The sequence below is a fragment of the Artemia sp. Qi Xiang Cuo genome, chromosome 5, assembly GCF_049724085.1.
Source record: "Artemia sp. Qi Xiang Cuo chromosome 5, ASM4972408v1, whole genome shotgun sequence".
NCBI lineage: Eukaryota > Metazoa > Arthropoda > Branchiopoda > Anostraca > Artemiidae > Artemia > Artemia sp. Qi Xiang Cuo.
Genome location: NC_142798.1, coordinates 58,149,608 through 58,173,356, shown reverse-complemented (window position 1 = coordinate 58,173,356; position 23,749 = coordinate 58,149,608). Strand labels below are relative to the sequence as shown.

Here is a 23,749-nt window from a genome sequence, read left to right as displayed (position 1 = left end):
TCAGTCAAATAAAGGTTGCAAAAAATTGTCCACACTAACCATTCATTTTGTGAGGACTACGTATATCTTTGAAAACAAATATAAGCCACCGCAAAAAATTATGTCTTTTTAAAATTGAAGGGTATATACATAGTTTTTTGCTAAATCTAAAGTTGTTCAGCTATTTATTTTTTCACTCGATTGTATTTTGACCTTCTTTGGGCCAAAATTGTAGTTTAGCACCAAAAAATGACGGAAAACACCAGTTCGCTGTGATGTAAATTACTCCTGAGCTTTTAATTTTCATCCTTATTATTTAAGACTATTGGTTCGACATGGTCACCACCTCAAGAAAACAAAACAAAAAGCATACACCCTTCACATTTTTCAAGACAAAAACTGTATTTATTTTTTCAGTGAAATGTTCCTGAAAACTTTTTTTAAAGGGTCTATATGATGCCCAGTTTGCTGATTTACTATTAACGTACGTTTGCCGGTTTCCCGACATATACCAATTTTTCTCATTTTTCTTTCTTTAGATATATACTTGAAGCCTCTATGCCATATATTATGTGCTGTGATACTATGATATTACAAGCTTGACGGCAAAATCTCAAGCAAGATTGCTCCTCGTTTTCTTCTTTTTTTTTTTTTTTTACATAAAATTTAAATAAAACTTGCGAAAAAAATTTTCGGACTTTTAACTGTTGATGGACATAACACATGAAGTTTAAGCATATACAATTGAATGAATTTTAGATAATATATCATTGAGTTTAATAGTAAGAAAAACACTAATTTGACTGTTTGAAGCAAAGTTGTTTAGGCTCCTTAATATTTAAAAATAAACCATCATATTTCAGGCTTACATTCGTTGAAGATGCTGAAGCATAATCTTCATTATCATTATTTTGGTGTTTAATGCGACATCTGACAGTGACGATAGGCACGTGGTTAAAACGTGCTAGGCTATTGTCTGATAGTTAGATTGGCTTTGCAAATTCATACAAGACATTCTTCATGGTAAAATTCATATGGATCTTTTAGATGTATTTCTTTGCATTGTAGTCGCACACACATTTAAAAATTTCATTATAGTGAAGGCCTAAGTTATTTGCTGAAATTTAAGCCAAACAATCTAGGTTAGCTTAGTTATGCTCCACTTATCTAGGCCTAATTAAAATAAGAAAGACAAATGTACTGAAGTAAAACTTAGTTTAGGGCTACCCTGAAACTTTTCAATATTTTGAAAATTGCTCTCTGGTAGACTAACATAGGCTAGGCTACTATTCAGTGGGAATTTAAAGAAATAAATTTACATCCTAGTCTAGAGTAGGGCTTTCAACACTTTCTTTCTACTCCCACCTTAGGAGACAGGTAAATGTTTACCAAATCATATTATTGAGTTATGACTTAAGTGAATATAGCCTACCACTCGATGCCTTTTTCTATGCTCTTTACAAATATATTAATCAATTGTGTTGAAAATGAATTTTAGCCCCCACCCCTATATATGCCAATTAAGGATATATATTTGCACATTAGGGGGGTGGTGTTAATTTTATTTTTGATGTAAATGAGAGGTAAGTTTAAACTTTCCCCCCGCCCCCCTCCTGTGCAAATATATACCCTGAATTGGTATATATAGGGGTGCGGGCTAAAATTCATTTCTGACAAAATGATTATTATATTTGTAAAGTGCATGAAAAAAGGCATCAAGTGGTATAGGGTAAGACACCCAGTAGTTGGCCACCTGCCTATTCTTGGAAAGAATCTTTTATACTATTTTAATAACCAATTTACAATGAGCTGTTTGTATGTCCAAGTTTAGGCAGAATTGTCACTTGTTAGTAAATTCAAAAATAGGAGGCACTGTATAAGTGAAATTATTTGAATTAGTAACCTACTTGTTCAGAAATTCTTTGATACAAAAATTAAGTTTCTAGGTGGTATAATACAGTAATTAGAGTAGTTTAAATGTCAAAAAGTTTTCATAGTGATTGAAGTGTCTAACTACTGGGGGTCTTACCCTATTAACTTTAATTGTAACTCAATAATATGATTTGGTAAATATTTACCCAGAGACATAGGCCTAGACTAGGCTAGTGTACTTTTAAAACTCCTAGGCTATTACAAATTTCCTTTCATCAAGCTTGCTATGAAAGCCAAGTAAAATTTAAAAAGCCTCTAACAAGCTTGCATCAAGCCTGAAAGTTGACTAAGTTTAGCTTGGTGAGCTTAAATCAAGGCTTTAAAAAGTCAATAGCAAGTCAAATCCTCAATTTAAGTCTCTAATTTTGAAAACAACCTTGGAACAAGCCAATGGGAATCCTTTAATCAAGCTTTTTTAAAGTTTAAAATACTGGAATAGGCTAGCCCAAGCTTGCAAATCAAGCCAGTGTCAACAGTATTTGGTAAATTTGCAGGTGGCATAATAATTTAGCCAGGATAAAAGTGAAAACATCATTTGATGTCTTTTTTTATGCTCTTTCAAAATTCAATAATTGCTTCTGTTGCTAATTGCATCTTGAGCCCTTAAAGGGGCCCCAAAGGTATTTCATTTTTGTAACAACACAAAGAAGTCATCAACAGTAGCCTAGTTAAGTCATTGCAAAGTTGTTAAAACATCACTAGTTTTTAAATAAGTTGTTCAAGAGTAGCATATTCCAAGAACGCTTATTTATAACAATTCAAACCTCATTTATTGTGCAACACAAATATAAACCATTTTCCTAATGTTTGAAGTTTTTCAAATGCTGTCAACAAAAATAGCACTGAATTTTGCAATTCAAAAGTTTGCTGTTGACAATACAGGGTATATATTTGCACATTAGGGGGGTGGAGTAGGTAAATTTCATGGTAAATTTGCAGTGGACCATAGAATTTAGCCAGGATGAAAGTGAAAACATCATTTGATGCTTTTTTTATGCTCTTTCATAATTCATATAAAATACCTTTGGGGCACCTTTAACAGCTCAAGGTGCAACTTATAACAAGCAATTATTGAATAATGAAAGAGCATAACAAAAGGCATCAAATGATGTATCCACTTTCATCCTAGCTAAATTATATTGCCACCTGCAAATTTACCCAGTTTTTTAACCCTAGAAGTGTAAGCATTTGTAAATTTTATGGCACCCAAACATGTTTTTAGAGTTATTGTGAAAACAGATACATTATACAAACCCACCTCCTGTATATGCTAATATTATAATTAGACAATCTGCTTGTGAGCCAAGGGAGAATTACAGGAACCTCAATGTTCTGTTATGATCAGGAGCTGACTCTAGTGTCTTATCTTACTAATGCATCAAAAATGGTCCTGCTTCTGTCAACTTGCCATGAGGGTATGAGTATCATGTATCCAATCCAGAAGTCTGATATAATTGAATATTATAATAACACCAAAGGCAGTGTTTGCACATTTGACCAACTGTGTAGTTCAATGTTGGCCACTTGGAAAAGTAACAGGTGGCCCATGTGCATGTTTAATGGGCTGATCAACATCCCATACATCAACAGTTATGTCATCTACTCCTTCACTATTTCTAAATCTGATAGAAAACCACTTTCATGAAAGACTTGTGAATGTTTTGTTCATAGGGCTGACCCAGCCATATATGGGCAATTGTTTAGAAACCTCAACTTAGCAGCACTTGATTAGACTCAATGCAAGTCAAACAACAGAAGTGACGGGGGAAATATGTTTAATGACATCTGTGGAAGGGAAAAGAACAACCTGTAGCCTTTGCCCAGCATGCATTTGCCAAATGACTACCAATTTGTACAGCCACTTCAAAAAACCATTTTGCAGTGAAAACTGCATGAAGTCTTGCATACCATATGACTCCAAGAAATGACACCAATCTTTTGTGCTGTTTAAAACATTTTTTGAAAATCTGTTTTTGATAATTCCCACTTACTTTTAAAACATACTTAAATGATGAGTTTTAGAAGTCCATGTTTCTTCAAGTAGTAATTTTTACAAAAGCTTACCATCTATGTTACTTTTTGGGAAGGTTACCTTTCTAGGGTTAATAATCTATCCTAACAGTTTCCTATTATTTTGTAGAACATGATTGGATTCTCAGAAAAGAATTTTTGTTAAGATGGCCAAAAAACTCCAAGAACTAGTGGTTAAATGAAAAATTTTAAGCACTAAATTCATTTATTAGGCCTATACAGTGCCATACTTATGTGTACAAGGGTCATTTCTAAATAAATTATGTATTGTGCTGGCTGCTGGCAAATGAACATGTTCTTCTGCTCAATACTCTGCTACAATTTTCCATTGCTCAGTCATGCAACTTTAAAATTTTGACTGCAGTTAATGATTCTGCCACATGTGTGGTTTGTAGTTTTATAAGAATTTGAATGTAAGAAAACTGTAATCAGTAGAAATTTAGAGACAAATCAATGAGCTGTATAGAAGTCGGTCTGACAAACAAAGCATCAACTCAAAAATAATGCATCTTTTTAACAGTAGATAAAGAAATATGAATGATGAGAAATGCTTGAGCTGACCTTATCTTGTAACCAATGAATGCAAAGGAATATTCAAGAGGATGTACTTCAGAATTGATAGCTATATTAGTACGAGGCATGTTTTTTAAGTAAGTACCGTTTTGCAATTCCGCCACTGCAGCGCTACGGTTGGCATTCTGTGCATGCGCGTTGGTTATCTACATCTCTTGTCTACGCACTGACGCCATTACAGTCTGATTCTTCATTGTATACGTTGTTTACTGAGTGTTTAAGATGCCTCAGACAATCGTGATTCCCGCCAAATCTGAAGTATGGGCTGTTATTCAATTTCTTAGTGCTAAAGGCGTAAAATCGATCCATATTCGTCGTGAGATCTGTCAAGTTTACGGACAAAACATTATGAGTGATGGAATGGTAAGGAAATGGGTGAGAGCATTTAAAAATGGCCGCACAAATGTGCATGATGAAGAACCAAGTGGATGTCCTTTGGTCTTTAATGAAGAGTCTCTTTAATGAAGATTTGGTGCAGAAAGGGGAAGAAAATGTGAGAGAAAACAGACGCTTTACAATTTCATCAATATGCGACTGGTTTCCTCAATATTCTCGTAGTGTCTTGTATTGCATTTTGTTACATTGCGTCTTCAAGACGATAACGAAGTCAAAACAGTTGTGATGCAGTGGTTAACAAGTCAGGTGGCAGAATTTTATGAAGAGGTATTCAAAAACCGGTGCCACATTATGACAAGTGCCACAATATTCATGGAAATTATGTAGAAAAGTAGATTAAGGCACAAGCTTTCATGTAAAAATTAAATTATTGCAATATCTTCGCACGTCTTTTTTTAATTCCAAAATGGTTCTTACTTATAAAACATGCCTCCTACTTATGCATTAGCTGGTACCCATGCAATATATTGTGCTAAAGGAAACTAGTCAAATGGGTATCTGTCAATAGAGAATTGCATTACAAACAATGGTTTGTCATTATGATTACAATATTTAAACTATTGGTTCTGGGGTTTGGGGGGAAAGGTACCTAGGTTAGGTTAAAAATTTAATATATGCTATGCTTTACCCTCCACCCCCTGATGTGTAAATATATAACCCAAATTTGTTTCTAAACTGTTATATTTTCATCATATTTTGTTTTATTAGCATTAATCAAACTTGACTTATTGCATGGGTACCAGCTAATGCACAAGTACTGCTATATTCATTCTTTTCTGAAATTTCTATGACTCTTTTACAAAATAGTCAGTGGTGAACTAGTCTACAAAATTCTACAATGCAGGTTCCATGAATATTATCAGAAAACTCAAAACAAGGCATGTATTGACTTTTATTTATTTATTTATTAATACCAAAATACAGTTAGCTTTAACAAGCTTGTCACACTAAACAATTATAAAAAAGTCTATAACAATGTCAATGATATAATACAGTAACTGAAAACATTGAAAACATAATAACTGAAACAAACAGTAGCATACCAAACTAAATGAAACATATCTGTTAATAATTGAAACATACCAAAAAGTAAGCCTACAAAATAACTGAAAACACTGTGTCACAAATCAGCTAATACAAAAGTAAAAATATTCTCAAAATGGATTGTGATAGGACCCAGTATAGAAATCTGTAGAGACTAAACTGCTTTTGAAAGACTGGACTGTGGTACTTGCAACTATTTCTGATGGAAGTGAATTCCAAGTCTTCCACACTCAGCTGGACAAAGAGTATTGGCCTATTCGTTTCTGTGAACATGGTGGGTAAATTTTGTATTGATGTTGACAGGTACTACTGTATTCTGTAAAAGTGAAAAGTGAGCTGGGGTGGTATTATCAATATTCCTAACAATGCAGAATGTATTTATTAGGTTGGCTCTATCATGTCTGAACTGGAGAGTAGGCAATTATAGTCTTTGTATTCTCTGGTGGTAAGGTAGATGACTCAGGTATGGTATGAGGTTGGTGGCCCTACTTTGCACTCTCTCAACCCTCTCTCTATCTCTCTCATTAATGGGATACCATACTGATGAGCAATACTCAAGTACTGGACATACAGTGGATACATAAAGTGAAATCAGTGAATGAATATTAAACTTAGAAAAAGTACACCTTAGACATAGTAATTGGTAATTCACCTTATGGGTGATATCCAATACATGTTTATTAAATTTGAGACTTGACTCAAAGCAAATCCCAAAGTCACAAACATATTCCACACTTGAAATGGATTTACCAACAACAAAGTAATGGTAATGTTGAGGGAGTCTACACAAATAGTGCACAGTATTGCACTTGGTTTCATTAATGAACATAGATTTCGCAGCACACCACTGTCCCGAAGCAACCAAATCCTCTTGAAGTAAAGAAATCTTATGTTCACTCATGACTGACCTGTAGATTTTTATATCATCTGCAAAAATTTTTAAGGTCGAGTTCCTAACAATGCCTGGCAAATCATTAATAAAAAGGCAGAAGAGTACTGGCCCAAGACAACTGCCTTGTGGAACTCCACTTATGACAGACATAGGTGATGACAAAAAATCACCTACTGCAACCTCTTGGGTTCTATTTGTAAGATAATCCATTATCCATGCTTTAGTTTGTGGGCCAATACCATATAGTTGACATTTGTTTATCAGAAATTTTCTTAAATGCTTTGGAAAAGTCAATATAAATACAATCAAACAAAATACCATTATGAGCCATCAATTGAAAATCATGAATCACCTCAAGAAGTTGCGTGTTACAAGATTGTTGTTTATGGAAACCATGCTGAGCAGAATGCAATAAATTATTTTCCTCAAAATGGGCTTGGATTCTACTCATCACAATTTGCTTCATTTTTCAGGAAAAGATTGATGTATTTGTAATTGGTCTGGAATTATTGAAATGGGACTTTGAACCATTCTTGTACAATGGCCTAATGATATTAAGGCAATTTTCTAATTGCAGGTGACTTCAATCTGCCTAACATCACCTGGAAAGACCAGTTTCCCTACATCTCATCTGGTCCTATTAGCCCAATCATTGCCATTATTCATGATACCCTTCTCCACCAAATTGTCAACCACCTGATGCATTTTAGGGAGGGACAGCAACCAAACCTTCTCAACCTGGTATTTCTCAGGAGACCAGAAACTCTCCTCTCTACCTTTTCCATGCCCCCAATCAGAAAGAGTGATCATGTCACCATAGACATTAGAACAACATTCCTCAAAGTAACAAATTGCTACATCAAGAAGACCTTTATTAACTATGAGAAGATTAGAATGGATCTCAACAACATTAGATGGGATGATGTCTTATCTGGTTCTCTAGAACAGCAATGGCAGTGCTTCAAAGAATTACTGATAAGCAAAGCAAATCAGTACACCTCAAGCAAGCTTGTCCCCAAACCAAGAACACTTCCGATAATGACAAAAGAGATTAAGAGGGAAATCAACCGTAAAAGCAGACAGTGGAAGAAATATAAGAAACACCACTCCCCTGAAAATAGAGAGAAGATTTAACCCCCATTGCTTTTGTTCAGAAAAAATTTGCTGAAGTTAATACAATTACCAAAAAAAAACATTTCCAAATATTTGTTGATGTGTCAAAAATGAATTAAAAGGTAGCGAGTGGTGTTTTCCTTCCTCACCTGAAAACTACAGTCGGCGAGAGATTATATAATAATTTATCTATATTGTCAGCTGAATTAAATACCACAATCATGGCATTAGAACACCTGAAGCAAAACCAACCTTTGATCGAAAAATTGAATAATATTATGATCTATTCCGACTCTTTATCAAGCCTTGAGTTGCTGGCCTCAGCTCCTCAATATAAGTTGGACATTGACACTTATCATTGTCTCAGTATTATTGATAATCTTGCTTCAAGTGGCATAAACACTTACTTTCAGTACATTCCAAGCCACTCTGGCATAAGTGGTAATCATCAGGTTGATGAAATAGCAAAAAATGCTATAAATATTGACCAGCCAAGTGGGAGACCAATCCCAATTAGAGATATTTACCAATGGAGGCTATCAGATATTAATCTTAGTAAGATTAATCCTATCCTTTCCCCCTTTCCCAATAAGTATCTTTCTAAAATTTATCATAGAATTCGTTCTGGAACAAATGGACTAAATTTCCTTGCATTCTCATATAAGATTTCTAATTCAAGTGGTTCAATCCCCCTGTCCCCTCTTTGCAGGCATTGTAATATGAAAAATGAAACAATTGACCATTGCCTATTTGAATGTAATATGCTGACGTCTGCACAACATACCTTGCTTTCTAAACTGTTAAAATACTTCAAACACCACAAAATCCCACTATCAGTCAAGAGCCTAGCCAACTATACCTGCACACAGAGCATAGAAATCGACATCTATCATCTTATATTTTAACTCCTAGAGTCGAAAGATCTGCTGAAAGATATCTGAATATATCTAATAAATATGAGGCAATCAAGCCAGTAGCTCTGTAGCCCACAGAGTGAAGCAGAAGGAAAAGGGCTAAATAGTTTTACTGAAAAGCCCGCCTGCTGTTAAATAGAAGAAGAAGAGAGAAATATTCCAAAAGCCAGAACAAACTTAAAAACTTGATGCAGGCCTTGTACACAAGCTTTGAATCCAAACTTGCTGATGAAGCCAAGACAAACCCAAACAACTTTTGGTGGTACGTCTCTAGCCAGAACCACAATAGATGGTGTATCAAAATACTGATAACAGAGCAAGGTGAAGAAACTACAGACACTAACAAGCTTACTGAACCTACAATTTGTCTCAGTTTTCACCACTGAACCAGATGGCCCTTTACCTTCCCCACCAAAATATGATGTAAAAGCCCCAATGGAGAGTACCATGGTATCATCTACAGATGTCCTTAAACGTTTACTGAAATTAGATGCTAACAAGTCACCAGGGCCCAATAATATACATCCCAGGCTATTAAAAGAAACTGCAGAAGTGATAGCAGAGCCTCTTGTGAGAATCATCCAGACATCACTTATCTCTAGAGAGCTACCAGCAGACTGGAAAGTAGCCAACATAACACCAGTATTCAAAAAAGGTGATCACACCAAATCTGAGAATTATTGACCTATTAGCCTAACTTCAGCTGTTGTTAAGATACTTGAACACATAGTCAATGATTCAATTCTCAAACATTTAACCAAAAACAAGATCTTGTTGCCCAAGAAGCATGGATTCCAGTCAGGAAAATCAATCAAAACAAACCTATTGGATTCATACAAAGAAATTACAAATCTGATTGACCAAGGACATCCAGTTGATCTACTGCTACTGGACTTTGCCAAGGCTTTTGACAAGGTACCACACATTTGATTCTGCTCCAAATTATCTGCCTCCGGCATCAATTCAGCTGTGATAGACTGGCTAATGAATTTTTTCACCAACTGCAAGCAGAAAGTCCACTTATTTGAGATGGGTGGCCAGCCAATCTACTCCCATGAGCCATGGTAATGAGCAGGGTACCACAGGGAACTGTACTAGGCCCAACCCTTTTCTTGAAGTACATCAACAAAATTTTCAATCATGTAGATAATAGTATGCATTTGTTTGCTGATGATGCCAAACTGTTCAGCATTGCAAATCCACAGACCATCCAACATGACATAGACAGTCTACAGGATTGGGCTTAAAACTTGCTCCTTCAATTCAGTACAATCAAATTGTTTATTTTGTACCTTGGACTTAGAAAACCAAGGACCACCTATTCAATTTACAATCCCTTCACAAAATCAAGGGAGCATCTATAGAAAAGAGAAGAAGAAAGGGACTCTTGTGTCATCATCGACGAAAAGTTGGAAGTTCCACAGCCATGTTCAGCCTGTTGTTTCCCGTGCAAATTCCAGCCTTGGCCTATTAAAACAGACCATCAGTAGCTGAGAGGCAGCAATATTCATAAAATTATATAAAGCTCTCATCAAACCCCATCTTGATTTTGGCATGTGCCTTGCAGGTCCTTCTTATTGGCAAGATGTAAGGCTCCTTGAATATGTTCAGAGGCAAGCAACAAAGTGTATGAAAAGCCTAAAATCAACTTCATATGAGGACCACCTCAAGCAACTTAAGCTATCTACCCTCGTCTACAGATGCATGCATAGCAATATGATGCTGACTTACAAACTTCTAGAAGAAAACTCTACCATCTTTAGCAGCAGTCATAGCACAAGCCATCATTACACAAGAGCTGGCAAAGTTAAGCTCCCAATTGAGAACCTGTCAAATGTACTTCTCAAGAAGAGTCATAAACCATTGGAATCAATTGAAGGACTCAACTGTCAGTGCTCCCTCCATTCAGTCATTCAAATGCCACCTTGACAAGGAGTGGGAGAAGAGGCAGTGGAGGTTCAATTGGGAGTAGTTGAATCAAGAGCACTACAGGTCTGGAGGACCTTAAAGCTCTCAAATGGATTAAGGTGATAGCTTCCAAGCTGAAGGATATTTACCAGATGAGAGACAAAGATTAAAGAGATATGTGAGTGGTCCAGCTAGCACTGATGCAAGTTCACATAACATCACATTGGAAAATCCATCAATATCTGGTGCCTTTCCTGGATCAATGTTTTGGAGTGTCAGATAAACCTGCTGGATTGTAAACTCTGAATCATCAAATTCTTTTGTTAAATCTGGAGGAGTAAACTGAGTGTGTTTTTGAGTAAAAACTGAACCAAAAACCTTATTGAAAAGTTGTGATTTTACAAAATCATCATCTATATGTGAAAAAGTTTTAGGATCTATAAATGAAGTGGATGATGGGGATTGTGAAACTTGATTCCTTCTCACATATTTCCAAAATCTTTTTGGGCAAATTTGGACTGATGCTATAACATTTGTCTCCACCTCTTGATGATTTAAACAAAGAAATTTAGTTGCTTTATTTCTAGCTCTTTTATAATTTAACCAAGAATCAAAGGTTTTAAATCTTAAATGATCACGCCACCTATCACCTTTTTCTTTTAGCATTTGTACAATATACAAAGGAAGGATCTGTCTATTTTTGAAAAACTGTCTACTAGTATATATTGGTACATATTGATCTTTACCTTCTATAAGGGCCTGCTTAATAAAATCAAAGGATGCATCAACAGTAGCATTACATTGCTGTAACTCCTCTCGTATAGAAAGAGATGAAATATAATCTGAAAATGCAATGTAATTTCCTCTATCATAACCATATTTGGGAGAATGATTTGGAATATCAGAAAAACCTACAACACAGTTTAGTGATATCACCAATACCAAATGATCACTTTTTCCTAGTGGTGGCAAAAACTCAACACTAGCAACATCATCTGGGGATTTTGTAATTACAAGGTCTAAAACTGAAGGGGTTGAATTAGTGCGCAAATGAGTAGGGTTTTGAATGTGCTGATGCAAATAATGCTCATGTAAAGTTTCTAGTAATTGATTTTCAAATGACTCATCAGAAAGTTGTACTTGATGTCCTATCAATAGAAGGTAGGTTAAAGTCACCAACTACTAGAAACTTAGAACTAGATAAAGAGACAGTGGATAAATACTGCAATATTTTTCTATTATTAAATGAAGACAATTCTGTTGTTTGGGGTAATGGCTCCCCGTTTTAGCACGTTTTTTGTCACTATACAACCATTTTTAATTCCTAAATTTTGCTCACCAGCAGCAGCTCTTTTCTTGATTTCTTCTACTAATTCTATTCTGTGTAGCTGGTCTTTTTTTTGAGGTATTGGCGTAGAAACGAATGTCTCCCTTTTTAATGCAGGACTGTATTAGGATTTCAATTTTAGTTTTAAAGGAACTGGCTGAGAACAGTAATGGATCTGGTCAATTGGATGAGCTGGGAGCATTTGAGTTGGGGTTAGTGCTTGTCAGCCTTTGCAAATTGGTCACTGCACCTACATCAATTTGAAACCTGTTTTTAAGAAAATTTTGTAAGAACTGTAAGTCATTGGTTTGGGGTAGAACACCATATGCAACTAAATTCATACGTCTTTTCAGTCTGTCATTTTCTTGTAGCACCATCTTTTGAACTTCAGTTTTTAGCATATCAACAATGGTATGATTGACTATTTCCTCAACATTGGCCATGGACACCTTAGATGAGATAATATTTTCTAGACTCTGAACTCTAGCATTAATACCTTCAAGAGAGGTACAAATTTCATTTTGAAAACCAACATACATAGCTTTCATTTCACTACAGTGCTCATTAAGAGCTGACTTCAGCAGCTGGGGAAGTTCTTGTTGGGATGAACCTCTAGATTTACACATGGGGCATATCCAGGTGCTACCAAGTCAGTCATTCATTTTTACAAAGATATCATATTCAGAGGAGGACATTGATAGGCATTGTGCACACAATCATTGGTCACATTTATCACACTGTATAGCACAAGAACTGTCGTCAAGCAAACACCCAGCAACAGCACATTTATCAATGCCTTTTTCAGGAGTAATTGGTTTCTGACGTTTGTTACTTTGTGGAGGGGGCATCACACTGGTAATAGGCTACTAAACTGGCTGTAATTTCAAAACTGCCAACAGGTGTGCATATTCTATAATCAATAATCAAGTATACTGAGGCTACCCAGACTGCTAAGGTGAGGGGTAATGCAACAAAGTATAAACATACACTTGTATAGTTAGTAGTGCTCAGCTGTCACAACTGTAGGCTACTAGTAGACATAGCCAACAATAAGTGAGAAATAAAAATCCAAATAAGCTCACTCTATGGAACTAATCAAAATGTAGGAGAAAAAAACAAACCTTAGCCAATTATCGTTTGGTAGGCTGTTATTTTTATATATAGGCTATTTCTGCTATCAACTGCTTTTCTTATTTATATAATATGATGATTGTGGATGATTTTCTCAGTGTAATCCCTTGCATGCAAACAATAAGGATGATCATAAGCTTTTGAATCACATTGCTATTATTACAGATATTTGGATTGGCACATTTTTCCTAAAACAGAGCTCCAATCAATAGAAGAGTATACCATTCTTCATTACCAAAAAAAAACAACTAAAAAGCCAAATATATTTTTAGTATCAGAAAAATGAAAGCTACAGTGCCTTGGGATCAAAAGGATGTTTTTTCTTGTTGGCTAGAAAGAAGTTGTAAATTTCAAAATTTTGTCCTTGCACTTTATAATTAGTTTAATCACACTTGCCAACAATAAGGACAAATCCTACAGATACCAGTCAGTTGAGATGATGACTGCTCATTAGGTGTTTTCTGAACTATTAACCATGGCTTGGTGCATTAATCTCTGTTAACTGCTGACTTAACGATTCACTACTAGGGGACATGACAACATTGTGGCTAAGGGAGTTTGGTAGATTAACTGGATGGTTAGAATAGAACTTGTTTTGGAGTCCAGTATTAGCAAGTTTATGGTAAAGTTGAAAGGGGTGTCCTCTTGTTCTAGAGGTACTGTCTAACTGGAGCAGACTAGGATTACCAATGTCCCTAGATATTTTTATCATTTGCCTTCTGTTACCAGAAATTGCATTGTCCAATTAGAGAATATCATAATTAAACCCCATTGCATAGAGTTTGGAACTTAGTCTTTTAAATTCTCACCCAACAATTCTCTACTCTGATTCCAGCACCATTCACCCCCTCCCCCCATCATGTATGTCATGCATCACTTGAGATGGAACAATGCTCACAATGGTTCTAAAGGAACTTATGTCCCTTGAAACTAATAAATCTGCTGGCCCTGACTATGTTCATCTTTGTATCTTGTGTGAATAGTGAGGAGCCTTGTCCCAACCACTTTACTTGCTGTTTGATTTATCATTGAATCCTTCCAGCCTACTGCTGGGCTGAAAAATTGTCCAGCCTACCAGGGACAAATCTCCAGCATTTTTATTGGGGAGGGGGCAAGAGGGGTCCATATCCAGATAGTCAAAGGGCATGGGATGTATAATAATTTTTTTATTCACATTATGGGGGGGGGGGACTGCCCCCTTGTCCCCTCTGACTTTTTTCACATTAAATTACCTTAAATTGCAGCTTGGAGCAATCTAAGGATTTCTCCTTGTAGAGCTCCAGTGTTGACAAGTTGTATTAAGGATTCTTTAGTGACCATGTGCACTGTGCTGATCCATAGCTTCCCACTTGAGTTTACATTTAATGGAGGACCCCTCAGCATCCAGTCTTTGTTTGAAGATGTCCAAATATTCAACAGTAGCAGTTTATTCCAACTTTTGAAAATTCTTGAGGAAAATAATTGAGTGTACACTTTGGATAGGGTGGGCTGCTTAACAAGTTTCAACTGATACCCTCTAGTTCTTGAGTTAGGACCAACAGTGGCAAATAAGGCTGGGAGCATATTAGCCCTCATTAAGTTATAGATTAAAATGGCATCACCTCTATTTCTCCTGTATACAAATGTTCGGAGTTTCAGCTTTGCTAGTCTTGCAGGGTAGGAAAGTTCCTTGCAGGGTAGGACAACATCAAATTTGTCTATATGGACATATTCTATATGGACTGATACATAAACAAATAGCAGGGCCATCTAACAAATTAACATACTAATTCATCACCAGATTAGTCATTGTGTATACATCACATTCATCAATAGCCTATTATAGGCTATCAAAGACCCAAGAATAACTGCTGGAGCGAACTTGACAAATTGCAAAAATCAATTAACCAAATAACTGGAAAAATTCTGCATCTAATGATGTAGCTTAATATATATATATATATATATATATATATATATATATATATATATATATATATATATATATATATATATATATATATATATATATATATATATATATATATATATATATAAATGCTCTATATATATATATATATATATATATATGTCTCCTCATGTGAAGGTCACACCCTTTTACAGAATAATCTTGATTTGCTTGGCCAATAGGCTGATGCTTGGCTTCTTGAATTTACTGTTGCCAAGTGCAACATCATTCACTTGCCCCCCGCCCCCCTGAAAAAACTACTCTTACTTTCCTTCTGGTAATCCAATCTATTCTATCAATATTGAGCTAAATATTGGTGTCATTATTGACAATGAATTAAAATTAAAAAAAAAATTGTCTTGATCAAGTGCACCCTTTCCACTTGCTCACCCCAAGTCATTAGTCTTCTGTACAAAGGACTTGTCCAGACCAAGCTTTAAGTTGGAATGTACCATTAAAATGGTATCTGTGATGCATGAACTCTTTTACTATGTAAGAATAGCTAAACTACAACTCCCAACACTTGCATACCATCAGCAGAAACTTGTATAGCAGTTTACCCAAAGCAGAGTCTGTACTCAATTCTTTTCTTCAGGAAATGTCAATGATTGGATCAAATTCTCTGAAAATACAGTTATTGCTGACACTGTTGATATTTCCAAATGAAGGCTGGAGCTTCACAAGAAAAAATCCTTAGTTTGCTCCAAACTGTAATTTAAGGCAATGACATACTTTGACTAGGTCCAGTAATATCCATGTCAACCAGAGATCACTTTAATTGGTAATTTGGAGTAAAATAAAGTACTTGTGTGCTCTATGTAGGATAAATAAGAGATAAAATAAGATATTTATTTTTAAAAAATCTCTATCACAAGGCCACAAAGGGCCGAATTCAGACTTTGGAGTCGAAAATATTAATGGTTTAACTAAATCTGGCAAAAATGCAAAAAATAACAACGAAAAAGAAAAAGTCATAATGAACAACAATTAAAAGTCAATAATTACACTGTAAAAAGTCAAGTAAAAAAGTTAAAACGATAAAAACCTGTCCAACTGAACTTACAAAAATACAAATCAGAAAAATAATTAAAAGGGACATAAAAAAGGGGGACAAAATAAGCAAATAAATACAAACAAGACATAAATACATATCATAGGCAGTACGATAATGCTGCCTAAGTAAAGAACAATGTGGGCAAAATGTATTATTTATTATTATTTTTTCTTCTCCATACCTAGGCACTTTGTATCAAAGGAGTTGTCATAGAAACTTCAAAAAGATCTCATTCAATTGGAAATTAGAGTGGCTAGTGCCCTTTTTAATAGTCGAAAGTGATTGGCGGGCAACTAGCCCCCTTCCCCCCACGCCCATCATTCCCCCAAACACATCCAATCAAAATTTCGAGATAGCCATTTTGTTCAGCATAGCTGATTTCCAGATAGGAAACATACTTTTGAGGAGGACACTCCCCCACAACCCTCGGGGTAAGGGTTTTAAGCTATTCCCTGGGGGTATATAAGGTTTTTATAGAACGTTTTGTCATAGAAACTTCAAAAAAGGCTCATTTGATCGGAAATTCAAAGGACTAGTGCCCTTTTTAATAGTCGAAAGTGATTAGAGGGCAACTAGCCCCCCCCCCACCTCCATCATTCCCCCAAACACATTGTTCAGCATAGTTGATTTTGTTCCCGCCATTTTGTTCAGCATTGTTGATTTCCAGATAGAAAATATGTTATTGAGGAGGACACTCCCCTACAACCCTCAGAGCAAGGGTTTTAAGTTATGCCCTGGAGGCATATAAGGTTTTTATAGAAGGCGTTATTGTATAAACTTCAAAAAGGGCTCATTCAATTGGAAATTCAAAGGGGGTGTGCCCTATTTATTAGTCGAAAGCGATTGGAGGGTAACTAATGTAGTTTTAAGTTCTGTAAATTAGGTCTTTGAGAATGACAACCCCCTCCCAGCCCTCAGGACAAGGGTTGTAAGTTATGCCCTGGGGGCATATAAAGTTTATATAGAATTTATTGTCAGAGAAACTTCAAAAAGGGCTCATTTGATTAGAAATCGAAATGGCTAGTGCCCTTTTTAATAGTCGAAAGTAATTGGAAGGCAACTAACACCCCTTCCATGCCCACCATTTCCCCAAACACATCCAATCAAAATTTTGAGATAGCCATTTTGTTCCACAGAGTTAAAGTTCAGGAAATTATACCTGTGAGCAGGACACTCCCCCCACAGTCTTCAGGGCAAGGGTTATAAGTCATGCCCTGGGAGTTTTACCGAAATCTTTGTTGTAGAAACTTGAAAAAGGGCCCCTTCGATTTGAAATTCATAGGTCCCTTTCAATAGTGCCCTTTTCAATAGTCGAAAGTGATTTAAGGGCAACTAGGCCCCCTGTCTTGCCCACCTTTTCCCCAAACACATCCAATCAAAATTTTTAGATAGCCATTTTCTTCAGTGTGAAGAATGATCTGGGCATAATGTATTTGTTTTTCTCCATACCTGGGCACTTTGTATCAAAGGAGTTGTCATAGATTTTGTTCCCGCCATTTTGTTCAGCGTAATTGATTTCCAGATAGAAAATCAAGGGTTTTAAGTTATGCCCTGGAGGCAAATAAGGTTTTTTACAGAAGATGTTATTGTAGAAACTTCAAAACGGCTCATTCAATTCGAAATTCAAAGGGCTAGTGCCCTTTTTAATTGTCGAAAGTGATTGGAGGGCAAATACCCCCCCCCCCCCCGCCTACGCCCATCATTCCCCCAAACACATCCAATCAAAATTTGCAGATAACCATTTTGTTCAGCATAGTTGATTTCCAGATAGAAAATATGTTTTTGAGGAGGACACTCCCCCACAACCCTTGGGGCAACAGTTATAAGTTATGGCCTGGGGGTATATAAGGTTTTTATAGAAGGTGTCGTAGAAACTTCAAAAAAGGCTCATTTGATTGGAAATTCAAAGGGCCAGTGTCCTTTTGAATAGTCGAAAGTCATTGGAGGGCAACTAACCCCCTTCTCACGCCCACCTTTTCCCCAAACACATCCAATCAAAATTTGAGATAGCCATTTTATTCAACGTAGTTTTAAATTCTGGAAATTAGGTTTTTGAGAATTACAACCCTCTCACAGCCCTCAGGACAAGGGTTGTAAGTTATGCCCTGGGGCATATAAAGTTTTTATAGAATGCGTTGTCAGAGAAACTTCAGAAAGGGCTCATTTGATTAGAAAGCGAAATGGCTAGTGCCCCTTTTAATAGTCGAAAGTAATTAAAAGGCAACTAACACCCCTTCCATGCCCACCATTTCCCCAAACACATCCAATCAAAATTTTGGGATAGCCATTTTGTTCCACACAGTTAAAGTTCAGGAAATTATACCTTTGAGCAGGACACTCCCCCCACAGTCTTCAGAGCAAGGGTTATAAGTCATGCCCTCTGGGCATATGAGTTTTACCAAAATCTTTGTTGTAGAAACTCGAAAAAGGGCCCCTTTGATTTGAAATTCAAAGGTCCCTTTCAATAGTCGAAAGTGATTCGAGGTCAACTAGGCTCTGTCGCCCACCTTTTCCCAAACACATCCAATCAAAATTTTTAGATAGCCATTTTGTTCAGTGTAAAGAATGATCTGGGCATAATATATTTTTTTTTCTCCATACCTGGGCACTTCGTATCGAAGAAGTTGTCATAGAAACGTCGAAAAGGGCTCATTCAATTGGAAATTGCAGTGGCTAGTGCCCTTTTTAATAGTCGAAAAGTGATTGGAGGGCAACTAGCCCCCCCATGCCCATCATTCCCCCAAACACTTCCAATCAAAATTTTGAGATAGCCATTTTGTTCCACAGAGTTAAAGTTCAGGAAATTATACCTTTGAGCAGGACACTCCTCCCACAGTCTTCAGGGCAAGGGTTATAAGTCTTGCCCTCTGGGCATATGAGTTTTACCAAAATCTCTGTTGTAGAAACTTGAAAAAGGGCCCCTTTGATTTGAAATTCAAAGGTCCCTTTCAATAGTGCCCTTTTCAATAGTCGAAAGTGATTCGAGGGCAACTAGGCCCCCTCTCTCGCCCACCTTTTCTCCAAACACATCCAATCAACATTTTTAGATAGCCATTTTGTTCAGTGTAAAGAATGATCTGGGCATAATGTATTTTTTTTTCTTCATACCTGGGCACTTCGTATCGAAGAAGTTGTCATAGAAACGTCGAAAAGGGCTCATTCAATTGGAAATTGCAGTGGCTAGTGCCCTTTCTAATAGTTGAAAAGTAATTGGAGGGCAACTAGCCCCCCCCCCATGCCCCGCCTTCCCCCACACTCATCCCATCAAAATTTTGAGATAGCTATTTTGTTGAGCGTAGTTGATTTCCAGATAGAAAATATCTTTTCGATGAGGACACTCTTCCACAACCCTCGGGGCAAGGGTTTTAAGTTATGCCCTGAGGGCTCCGACTCCAGAAGCTCCTTAACAAAGTGAGCGTTAAAGTGGAGAAAGTTGGCCTAAACATCAACATAGACAAGACTAAATCAATGGCAACATCAGGCTCGCCAGTCGAGCTCCTGTACAAAAATCGTAGAGTCGAACAATTCCATGAATTTAAGTACCTTTGAAGCTGGGTCGATTACACAGGAAAAGTGCAAAATGAGGTCAAGAGAAGAACTGGCATGGCAAACGCTGCTTTCAACAAACTTGAGTCAGTATGGAAATCAAAGAAGTACTCGCTTGGACTAAAGCTGCAACTTCTTAATAGCAACGTTTTGTCCTCGCTACTGTATGCCAGTGAGTGCTGGAAACTAGATGTTGGGACAGAGAAAAGACTCACAGCTTTCGAAAAATATTTGTTTGGGGAAAAGGTGAGCGTGAGAGGGGGGTTAGTTGCCCTCTAATCACTTTCGACTATTAAAAAGGGTATTAGCCCTTTAAATTTCCAATCGAATGAGCCTTTTTTGAAGTTTCTACGACAACGCCTTCTATAAAAACCTTATATGTCCCCAGGGCATAATTTACGGTCCTTGCCCTGAAGGCCTCTAGGGGAATGTCCTCCTCAAAAACATTATTTTTATTAAGGAAATCAACTACGCTGAACAAAATGGCTATCTCAAAATTTTGATTGGATGTTTTTCAGGAAATGGTGGGCGTGGAATGGGTGTTAGTTGCCTTGCAATCACTTTCGACTATTAAAAACAGCACAAGCCATTCCAATTTCCAGTTGAATAAGCCCTTTTCGAAGTTTCTGCGAAAACTTCTTTGATACGAAGTGCCCTACTCTGAAGCAAAAAAATAATATATGATATTCCAGCATCTTTCTTATATGCCCTCAGGGCATAACTTAAAACCCTTGCCCCGAGGGTTGCGGAGGAGTGTCCTCCTCAAAAATATATTTTCTATCTGGAAATCAACTATGCTGAACAAAATGGCCATCTCAAAATTTTGATTGGATGGGTTTGGGGGAATGATGGGTGTGTGGGGGGGGGGGGCTAGGTGCCCTCCAATCACTTTCGACTTAAACAGGATACTAGCCCTTCGAATTTCCAATCGAATGAGCCTGTTTTGAAGTTTCTACGACAACGCCTTCTATAAAAACCTTGTATGCCCCAGGGCATAACTTAAAACCCTTGCCCTGAGGGTTGTGGGGAGTTGCCTCCTCAAAAACATATTTTCTATCTGGAAATGAACTATGCTGAACAAAATGGATATTTCAAAATTTTGATTAGATGTGTTTTTGGGAATGATGGGCGTGGGGGGGGGCTAGTTGCCCTCCAATCACTTTCGACTATTAAAAAGGGCACTAGCCACTCAAATTTCCAATCGAATGAGCCCTTTTCGAAGTTTCTACGACAACTCCTTCGATACGAAATACCCGGGTGTAGAAAAAAAAACACTGTGCCCACATCGTTCTTTACTTAGGCAGCGCTAGCGCGCTGCCTATCATTTTTGTTTGTTTCAAGCTTGATTTGCATATTCAATTTAAGTTTGGCTCGTTTTAAGATTTATTTATTCATTTACATTAATATCTATTTTATGTTTGTTTGCATTGAATGTTTATTTAATTTCTGTTCGTTTCAAGTTTCATATATACTTCAATAGCAAAACATTTTTTTTTTCGTTTTAACCTTGATTTTCATATTCAATCTAAGCATTACTCGCTTTAAGATCTATTTATTCATTTATATTATTACTTGTTAGATGTTTTTTCCTATGATTGTTTATTTAATTTCTGTTTGTTTTGGGTTTCATTTATTCTTTAATAGTAATTTCTGGTCGTTTTGAGTTTGAATTTTAACTGGTATTTGTATCTGCTAAGCTTTAGTTTAAAATGGCCTTTACTTTTCTTTGAAACACTTATTTTTCGGAAAGTTTTTTTTTAATAAACCTTGGAAAGTGATGAATTATGGTGGGTGAAACTTTCAAGAATGGATCCAGAGCCTAAACTATGTCCTGGGTTGGTCTTTGGAAGTAACTGCCTCAACTGCTTGCATCTTCAATGAATATGGACATTCAATGAATTTCAACAATTTTTTTTACATAAGTGAAGCTTGCAATAATAGATCTACAGCACAAATTAGGCCCAATAAAAATTTATTTAGCCTCATGCCTTTGCTAGATCCTTATCTGTAAGGTTTTTTTTAACAAAAATGAAAAATATACTGTGCAGTGAATTAAAAAAAAATCGCTTAACATACTACCCAAGTCATGAGAATTGTGTTTTCAGATCCTAAGTGAATGACAAGTAGATTCAAACTAATTAAGGTATGAAATTTAGAACAAGTGTCCTACATCTGTCCACTATGGGGTCAATCTATATCAGATCAACACAGCTCACAGTTCAACCATGTCAGAAGTACATTCTACATTTTTTCTAGGCTTTTAAGTAACTACCACAAATCACCATCAATAAATAAATGGAACTAAAAACGAACAGAAATTGCCATAAATATTTGAGTCAAACTCAAAATGAGCAAAAATTAACATGATAGGGCTGACAACCCCCATGCCTTCTCAAGAATGAATATAATTTGCACTTTACTGAAAACAAAATACATTACAAATGTTTTCACTTTTTTTACTTTCTTTAATAAAAAGCTATTAAAAATTTATGGAATAAATATCAGTTTTTTTAAATTAAAATGACAATCCATGATCTTTTTTTTTTTTTTTTTTTTTGGTGAAGTGCAAATTATGTTCTGATATTGAGAAAGCATGGGGGTTGTCAGCCCTTCTTATGTTAATATTTGCTTGTTTTGAGTTTGACTTGGTTGTTTTTTGTAATCTCTGTTTGTTTTGTTTTTCTTTTATTTATTGATGGTAATTTTTGGGTAGTCTTACACTTGGAATATTATTTAAATTTATTTCTGCTCATTTTTGCTTAATGGAGCTCTTTAATTTTCTTTGGAAAACTTGTTTTGTGGAAAGAGTTTTTAAGATTAATATATACCTATGTCCAAAATGTTACCATGAATGTTCAAAATTGGTGAATGTCCAAAATAGCTTTTGTTTTCTCTCCTTGGATTTAGTCAGCATTGTCAGTCAACTTTTTCAGTTTTAGACAAGGTTTAATGGTGACAGGTTAGGTTAGTTTAAGTTGGGTTAGGTTATGTTAGATTAAGCTTTTATCCCATTTCTGAGATTTACAACCTAATTTAACCCAACTTTTACCATCAAAGCTTGCATAAGACTGAAAAAGCTGATTCACAAAGCTAATTGAATCCGCGCAGAGAAAAGGGAATTTCAGACATTCATCGGTGAATGTAGACATTAACCAAATTTTGGACATTCACAGTAACATCTATATATATATATATATATATATATATATATATATATATATATATATATATATATATATATATATATATATATATATATATATATATATATATATATATATATATATATATATATATATATATATATATATATATATATATATATATATATATATATAAGTATCATTTATACATTTTCTCTTTTTATAGGGAGAGGTTTAATTTTAAGAAATGACGTCTTATGCCTCAATTGTTGGGCCTGCTCAGGCTGAAGAGCATCAACAAGAGTCAGTAAAGGTGAAACCCGAGGTGACAGTGAAAGGGACTGGAAGTTATGCAAATGGCACTTCTTCCAGTCAAGACGAACATTGGGAAGAAGTAAAAGGGAAAGCAAAAAAAGAAATTCGCAGCAAACAAAAGTCACGAATGAATGATAGACAAGGCCGTGGTTATAGACGTTATGATCAGCCAAAGAAATCTGAAAATGGCATTAAAAAAGGAGAGACTAATATTAAAAAGCCTGTGCCAGAAGGTGAGAGAAGTGGAAATGACGATGCTAAAGTAAGTGAAGTAAAAAGTGAAAGTGAACTTGATGAAAATGAAAAAGCAACAGAGCAAAAACAAATAAAACCTTTTATTCCAGCTCCCCCTCCATCAGTTAACCCATGGACAAAAAGGCAAACAGAGACTAATGTACCAAAAAGGACTACATCTCCCAAAAAAGTGTTGGCTCCTTCAAGTCAACAAGTTGTGTACCTTGGATCTAGAAGCAAGAATGGTATGATTCTTTTTTTTCTGAAAA

At 36.0% G+C, this 23,749-nt stretch overlaps 1 protein-coding gene across 1 annotated transcript in view; it reads left to right on the top strand.

Annotated features, from left to right (window-relative positions):
• The first annotated feature begins 902 nt into the window (after positions 1–902).
• The window catches only part of LOC148952314 (uncharacterized), a 121,209-nt gene continuing 98,362 nt past the window's right edge, over positions 903–23,749 (top strand). Inside the window, exons 1-2 of the mRNA XM_089089759.1 lie at positions 903–1,002; positions 23,158–23,725. Coding sequence (XP_088945885.1) covers positions 23,179–23,725 — 547 coding nt within the window. The 5' untranslated portion in view covers positions 903–1,002; positions 23,158–23,178. The remainder of the gene's footprint in view (positions 1,003–23,157; positions 23,726–23,749) is intronic.